Here is an 8,279-nt window from a genome sequence, read left to right on the forward strand (position 1 = left end):
TCCTGCAGGATCCCTTATCTCAGAAGAATACTGACCTTTAGGCTATATCTAGTTCTTCCCAGGAACAGTAGGAGAAATCCAATCTTTTTTTTTTTTTTTTAACTTGAAACACAAACGCTTTATTTAAAGGAGCATCTCAATTCCGCGTGGCGGGCAAAAAATAAAGGAGCAGATTGTGACACACCAATCCCATCGGCCAAGTGGTGGAACCCAACATCCAAGACCCAGCTAGCAGGCAAGCTCAGTGCAACCTCCGGGCTTCTCGCTCTGACTCCAACAGGGTGAGCACGTCGCCCTCGCGCACGGGGCCTTTTACATTGCGGATGATGGAGCGGCTCGTGTCGTCCATGAATTCCACGCGCACCTGCGTGCACTGTCCCTGAGAGCCGGTCCTGCCCAGGACCTTAGTGACCCTGGCGAGCTTGATAGGCTGCACACGGCTGGTGTCCATGATGGCGGCGCGGCGGCGGTCTGGCGGAGAGAGACGAGAAATCCAATCTTAATGCTGCAGTATGATAAAGAGTGGGTTTAGCCTTAACAGGACACTGGCCAGTTGATACCAGCTGTCTGGGATCTGCAACCTGTGATCTTAATCTAGACTGGGAGAAATCTCCCAGTGAAATGTGAATTTTATTCTTGTACAATAAATACATCTGGAGGGAAATCTACGTTAGCCCATTATCTCCTCTGTCAGAGTATCATTTGAAATGTTGCTGCTATCTTGCAAAATTTAGAAATTTGCAATGGTGACAGCTCCGATCACTAAGCTTCATGGAGATGACTTTCTTTCGAACTCAGTATATCCAAAACTTCAATTGCCATTTTCCCCTGGAGAGCTCTGGGTTCCTAGATGAAGAACATCATTGAAGGAAAGCTCTCTAGTGATAACTACTTAATGATATGGCCTGTACCACAAGAGTAGGGATTTTTAGTTGTATGCCACAATGACTTTTAGAACTTATCCCATATTTTTGCCTGCAAAACAATTCTCAGCAAATTCCTGAACTGAAGATGCTGTAAGTGCTTTTGAAGCCTATGCCCCAGAACTGCCCAAATATCTCCATTATTAAGCTCCCCAAGACACTTTCTTCTATTTTAAAAAATCAAGAGGTAATTTATATGCATTACAATGCCCAGATCTCAAGTGTTCAGTGTCAGTGAACCTTGACAGTCATATATGCCCATTTAAGTACCACCCAAAAGAAGATATGGATCATTTCCTTCACTCCAGAAAGATTTTCTATCTGCTCTCTATTATCTTTCTGCCCTTCCCTGAATCTACCTCATAGCTCTTGTGCATGGAGTACAGAAAAATTGACCATTGATTGTCTCTGTTGTTTGTTCATTTTCCTATTTCATGATTTTCATGATTTTTTTATTGACTTACATTTATTAACTTTGGGTTTATTTTACTCTTCTTTTTCAGGATTCTTATGATAAAATCATAGATAATTAACTTTACTCCTTTGTTCATTTCCACTACAGACATTTAAAGTTGTAAATTTCTCTGTAAACATTATGTTAGCTGTATCCAACCTTTTAAAGCTGGATTATCATCATTCAGTTAATGATGTTTAAAATATTTCCTTGTGATTTCTTCTTTGACCCAAGTGTTCATCAGAAGCATGTTGCCTGTTTTCTAAAGTTGTGGATTTTCTAGATATCTTATTGTTATGCCTTTATAATTAAATACTATTGTGGCCAGAGCATATACTCTGTATGATTTTGATCTTTGGATATATACTGAGACTTGTTTTATGGTGCAGCATATGGTGTATGTTGGTGAACATACCATAAACACTTAACAGAATGCTTTCTGCAATTGTTGGAAGTAATACTCCAGAAATAATTTGGTCTGAAACCCCACTCTGGGTCTTTACCTCATCCTGTGTTGTAGACTCACCTTCTACTTGGGATCTGACTATCAATGCTTCAAACGCACTTGGCCCTGTGACCCAGGATGCAGCAGCTTGTTCTCTGAAGCTATCAGAACTAGCTGCAGGCCCTGGGTCTTGCTGAGATGTGTGGAGCACTACCCGAAACCACTCAGGCGCATCACGTGCGTGTACCTCCTATAGCAGATGCTGGAGTGCACCTTAAGAATCCCCATTGCCTTCAGGAGAGGGTCACTCATTCCCTCAGCTGTTGAGAGTTCTGGAGTCTGGTAGATTTCAGCCAGCGTCTCTTGGAGTCTCTGAGTGGAACTGATAAGTGTAAGCACTAAAGGAAGCAAGAAATAAAACAAAGAGCAAGACTGATTAGGGGCCAGTAAGGCCACACCGCTAATATTCTTTTGTTTTTAAACAGCTTTACTGAGGTGTAATTGACATATCATAACATTCACCTGTTTTAAGTGTACAGTTCAATTATGTTTAGTAAAATTTTAGACTTGTGTGACCATCATCACAATCTTGTTTTGGAACATTTCTATAATTCCTAAGAAATCCCTCATGCTCATCAATACCACCACTTATTCCCACTCCCCAACTCCAGGCAACACCTAATTGACTTACTGACTCTACAGAGTTGTCTTTTCTGGATGTTATAAAAACAGAATCATACAACCTGTGGTTTTTTTGTATCTGTCTTCTTTCACTTAGCTTAATATGCTTTTGTCGTCTATGTTGTAGCATGTATCAATATTTAATTTTTTTAGGTGCTAAATTCTATTAAATTGTATGGATCACTCCCATTTTTTAATTCTTCCATCAGTTGATAGATATTTGCTGTGTTTCCACTCTATGGACTATTATGGATAAAGCTGCTATGAATGTTCACATTCATGTGTTGTGTGGACATAGGTTTTTTCCTTTGGGGTAGACAGCTATGAGTGAAAGTGCTAGGTCATATGGTAAATGTATCGTCAACATTTTAAGAAACTGCCAAACTGGTTTCCAGCATGGCTGCATAGCCCATCAACAATGCATGAGTATTTCAGTTTTTCCACATCATTGTTATTTCACTTCCTCAATTGTTAGTGTCCTTCATTTTTATTATAGCATTCTAGTAGGTAAGAAGTGGTGTCTCATTGTAGTTTTGATTTGCATTTCAATGATGCTGACCATCTTTTCATGTGCTTTGTTAGCTATACCCGTACCTTTTTGGTTCAGTGGCTATTCAAATATTTCGCCCAATTTAAAATTGGTTTATTTGTCTTTTTGCTATTTAATTGTCAGTGTATTTTATATTTTGGATGCAAATCTTTTAGCAAATGTATGTATGATTCGAATTTTTTTTCTCAGTCTCTGAGTTATATTTCCATTATCTTATTGATGTCTTTAAAAATGCAAACATTTTTAGTTTTGATCATGACTCATATTTCAACTTTTTTCTTCTACCAGGAAACATTGGGATTTTGCCTAACTCAAGTTTCTGAGTATGTTAATCTATGTTTTCTCCTAAGACGTATATAGTTTGGCCTTTAAATTTAGGCCTATAATCCATTTTGAGGAAATTATTGCTTATGTGTTAGTTAATGGCCAAAATCATAGGACCAACTGATTTTCACAAAAGTAAATTCAATGGGGCAAAATGATAGTCTTTTAAACAAGTAACACTGAGACACCTGAATTGTCCACATGCTCAGGGAAGGTCAGCATGCTATGTCAAGTGATGCCCATCTGACTCAACACCTATTGGCATCAGGGTTCACAAAGAATTTCTCAATATGATAATTATGGGTTAAATAATTATGGGTTAAATAATTATGGGTTAAATAATAAGCTGTAGCTCTCTGCTTCTCCCATTCGACAGACAGCCACATTTTCTTGTGCAGCGCCAGCCGCATCCCTGAGACACCACAGTGAAGGTGAAGCCTGGAGTCAATGGGTTTGGCTGTATTGGGTGCCTGGTCTCCAGGGCTGCTTTTAACTCTGTTAAAGTGGATACCGTTGCCATCAACGACCCCTTCATTGACCTAAACTACATGGGCTACATGTTCCAGTATGATTCCACCCATGGCAATTTCTATGGCACCATCAAGTCTGAAAATGGGAAGCTTGTCATGAATACAAATTTCACCACCATCTTCCCAAAGCTAGATCCCACCAAAGTCAAATAGGCTGGTGCTGGCCTTGAGTACATCATAGAGTCTACCGGCATCTTCATCACCATAGAGAAGGCTGTGGTGCACTTGCAGGAGGGATCCAAAAGGGTCGTTATCTCTGCCCATCTGCTGACGCCCCCATATCTGTGATGTGCATGAACCGTGAGAGGTATGACAACAGCCTCAAGATCATCAGCAATGCCACCTGTACCACTAACTGCTTAGCACCCCTGGACAAGGTCATCCATGGCAACTTTGGTGTCGTGGAAGGACTTAAGGCCATGGTCCACATCATCACTGCCACCCAGATAGCCCATCCAGGAAACTGTGCCATGACAGTCACGGGGCTCTGCAGAATGTCATCCCTGCATCTCCTGGCACTGTCAAGGCTATGGGAAATGTCATCCCTGAGCTGAACAGGAGGCTTACTGGCATGGCCTTTCGTGTCCCCACTGCCAACATGGTGGTTGTGGACCTGACCTGCCATGTGTAAATCCTGCCACATATGATGACATCAAGAAAGTGTTGAAGCAGCATCGGAGGGCCCCTTCAAGGGCATCCTGGGCTACACTGAGAACCAGGTTGTCTCCTCTGACTTTAACTGTGACCCCCACTCCTCCATCTTCGATCCTGGGACTGGTATTGCGCTCAATGACCACTTTCTCAAGCTTATTTTCTGGTATGACAATGAATTTGGCTATAGCAAAAGGGTGGTCGACCTCATTGCCCACATGGCCTTCAAAGAGTAAGATCCCTGGACCACCAGCCTGAGCAAGAGCATGAGAGGAAAACAGAGGCCCTCAGCTGCTGGGGAGTCCCTGCCACACTCAGTCCCACACCACAATGAGAATCTCCCCTCCTCACAGTTTCCATGCAGACCCTCTGAAGAGGGAGAGGCCTAGGGAGCCCCACCTTGCTGTGTACCATCAATACATTCTTCTGCGTTCAGCTCCCCAAAAAAAAAAAAATGCCATATTAGGACAACTCACAAAGATTATTAATCAGCAAAAGAATAGATGGCATGATTTCCCCATCCTTGTATCTTACACTGATGCATAAATGGTCAGGAAATATCTGGGCTCACAATGTGAGTCTGCATTTCAGTGTAGGAAGACTAGTTTCCCTTACTATAATTTTTTATCATGTTAGCACAAGGACACAGCTTTATCAATGAAGGAACACACAGTCTTTTGGTGTGAAACAGTCTAGATTTAGATGCCAGCTGTTCACAACATTATCTGGGAAAATCAGCTGCCTAGAACCTAGAGTTTTGGGGGCTCGTGCAAAGGGTTTTCCTTTTCTTAGGGGAGGAAGCCACCCATTCTACAGAGACCTATACTAAGTAGAGTCCCTCATGCTGGGAAAAAGAAAATCCCTCTTCTTGGCCAGCTTATTAAACTTCTGGGTTACTTTAGAATAATTATACCCCTTGTGCAATAGTCTTAGAGAGGTCAGCTTGGACATGAGTAGCATAAAATAATTTTTAAAATCCCAGGACTAGATGAAATAAGCTAGTGTAAGAATATTCAGGGATAAAAGGAAAAGTTTCTAGACTGAATCCTGGAATAGACATATCAACATTCAAAGGTTGAACAGAGGAGGAGGGGCCAGCTAAAGATACTGAGTATGAGTTGGTGGCAGGTAGAAGGAAAATTAGGAGGTGATGGCATTGTAAAAGTCAAGTGAAGAAAGTATTTCAAGAAGAACGTGGTCCACTATGGTGGATGCTGCTGATGCATGAATGCAATAGGAAGAGAATTGATCATTGGTTTTGGCAACATCGTAAGTAATTTGGTAAGAGCAATTTCCACACATTGAAAGTTCAACTGCAAAGTCCAACCCACGTTTCTTTTGTGTGTTGAGGAATAGAAGAAAAATGTGAAGAGAGTGACTATTAAAAACAACACTTGTTCAAGAAGTTGTGCCACGAAGATCTCAGTAAAAAGGTGTTACAGCCAGTGGAGTCAAGAGTTTGTTTTTGTTGTGTTGTCTTAAACTGCACTACTCCTTTATTGATCTTTAGCACCTTGTACAGAGCAGATGTTCAAATATTGTTGAGTGTTTGACTAAATAAACTGACTATGTCTCTTACATCTTTTTATTACCATAAGAATTTGCACATCTGACATAATGGGAACTTAATACATGTTTATTGAACAAAGGAATGGAAGGATGAGTGAACAATCAAGGACTCTAGAACGTCTTAGTGCCTTTTTTTTTTTTCTATTTTTTTTTAAAATTAATTTATTATTATTAAACTTCAAGTTGTAGGGTACATGTGCACAACGTGCAGGTTTGCTACATATGTATACTTGTGCCATGTTGGTGTGCTGCACCCATCAACTCGTCATTTACATCAGGTATAACTCCCAATGCAATCCCTCCCCCCTCCCCCCTCCCCATGATAGGCCCCGGTGTGTGATGTTCCCCTTCCCGAGTCCAAGTGATCTCATTGTTCAGTTCCCACCTACGAGTGAGAACATGCGGTGTTTGGTTTTCTGTTCTTGTGATAGTTCGCTAAGAATGATGGTTTCCAGCTGCATCCATGTCCCTACAAAGGACACAAACTCATCCTTTTTTATGGCTGCATAGTATTCCATGGTGTATATGTGCCACATTTTCTTAATCCAATCTGTCACTGATGGACATTTGGGTTGATTCCAAGTCTTTGCTATTGTGAATAGTGCTGCAATAAACATACGTGTGCATGTGTCCTTATAGCAGCATAATTTATAATCCTTTGGGTATATATCCAGTAATGGGATGGCTGGGTCATATGGTACATCTAGTTCTAGATCCTTGAGGAATCGCCATACTGTTTTCCATAATGGTTGAACTAGTTTACAATCCCACCAACAGTGTAAAAGTGTTCCTATTTCTCCACATCCTCTCCAGCACCTGTTGTTTCCTGACTTTTTAATGATTGCCATTCTAACTGGTGTGAGATGGTATCTCATTGTGGTTTTGATTTGCATTTCTCTGATAGCCAGTGATGATGAGCATTTTTTCATGTGTCTGTTGGCTGTATGAATGTCTTCTTTTGAGAAATGTCTGTTCATATCCTTTGCCCACTTTTGGATGGGGTTGTTTGTTTTTTTCTTGTAAATTTGTTTGAGTTCTTTGTAGGTTCTGGATATTAGCCCTTTGTCAGATGAGTAGATTGCAAAAATTTTCTCCCATTCTGTAGGTTGCCTGTTCACTCTGATGGTAGTTTCTTTTGCTGTGCAGAAGCTCTTTAGTTTGATGAGATCCCATTTGTCAATTTTGGCTTTTGCTGCCGTTGCTTTTGGTGTTTTAGACATGAAGTCTTTGCCCATGCCTATGTCCTGAATGGTACTACCTAGGTTTTCCTCTAGGATTTTTATGGTATTAGGTCTAACATTTAAGTCTCTAATCCATCTTGAATTAATTTTCGTATAAGGAGTAAGGAAAGGATCCAGTTTCAGCTTTCTACTTATGGCTAGCCAGTTTTCCCAGCACCATTTATTAAATAGGGAATCCTTTCCCCATTTCTTGTTTCTCTCAGGTTTGTCAAAGATCAGATGGCTGTAGATGTGTGGTATTATTTCTGAGGACTCTGTTCTGTTCCATTGGTCTATATCTCTGTTTTGGTACCAGTACCATGCTGTTTTGGTTACTGTAGCCTTGTAGTATAGTTTGAAGTCAGGTAGTGTGATGCCTCCAGCTTTGTTCTTTTGACTTAGGATTGTCTTGGAGATGCGGGCTCTTTTTTGGTTCCATATGAACTTTAAAGCAGTTTTTTCCAATTCTGTGAAGAAAGTTATTGGTAGCTTGATGGGGATGGCATTGAATCTATAAATTACCTTGGGCAGTATGGCCATTTTCACGATATTGGTTCTTCCTATCCATGAGCATGGTATGTTCTTCCATTTGTTTGTGTCCTCTTTGATTTCACTGAGCAGTGGTTTGTAGTTCTCCTTGAAGAGGTCCTTTACATCCCTTGTAAGTTGGATTCCTAGGTATTTTATTCTCTTTGAAGCAATTGTGAATGGAAGTTCATTCCTGATTTGGCTCTCTGTTTGACTGTCACTGGTGTATAAGAATGCTTGTGATTTTTGCACATTAATTTTGTATCCTGAGACTTTGCTGAAGTTGCTTATCAGCTTAAGGAGATTTTGGGCTGAGACAATGGGGTTTTCTAAATATACAATCATGTCGTCTGCAAACAGGGACAATTTGACTTCTTCTTTTCCTAACTGAATCCCCTTGATTT

General features: G+C 40.6%; 1 protein-coding gene and 1 pseudogene across 1 annotated transcript; one reads left to right on the forward strand and one right to left on the reverse strand.

The window, feature by feature from the left end:
* Positions 1 to 86: 86 nt before the first annotated feature.
* On the reverse strand, positions 87 to 481 carry LOC119624301 (small ribosomal subunit protein eS28-like). The gene has a single exon (XM_037998035.2). It carries the CDS (start codon positions 449 to 451, stop codon positions 242 to 244), a length of 210 nt encoding a protein of 69 aa, XP_037853963.1. The 5' UTR covers positions 452 to 481; the 3' UTR covers positions 87 to 241.
* A 3,333-nt stretch (positions 482 to 3,814) lies between these two features.
* On the forward strand, positions 3,815 to 4,913 carry LOC103224105 (glyceraldehyde-3-phosphate dehydrogenase pseudogene; annotated as a pseudogene).
* Positions 4,914 to 8,279: the final 3,366 nt, after the last annotated feature.

This window comes from Chlorocebus sabaeus, chromosome 20 (assembly GCF_047675955.1).
Source record: "Chlorocebus sabaeus isolate Y175 chromosome 20, mChlSab1.0.hap1, whole genome shotgun sequence".
Lineage (NCBI taxonomy): Eukaryota > Metazoa > Chordata > Mammalia > Primates > Cercopithecidae > Chlorocebus > Chlorocebus sabaeus.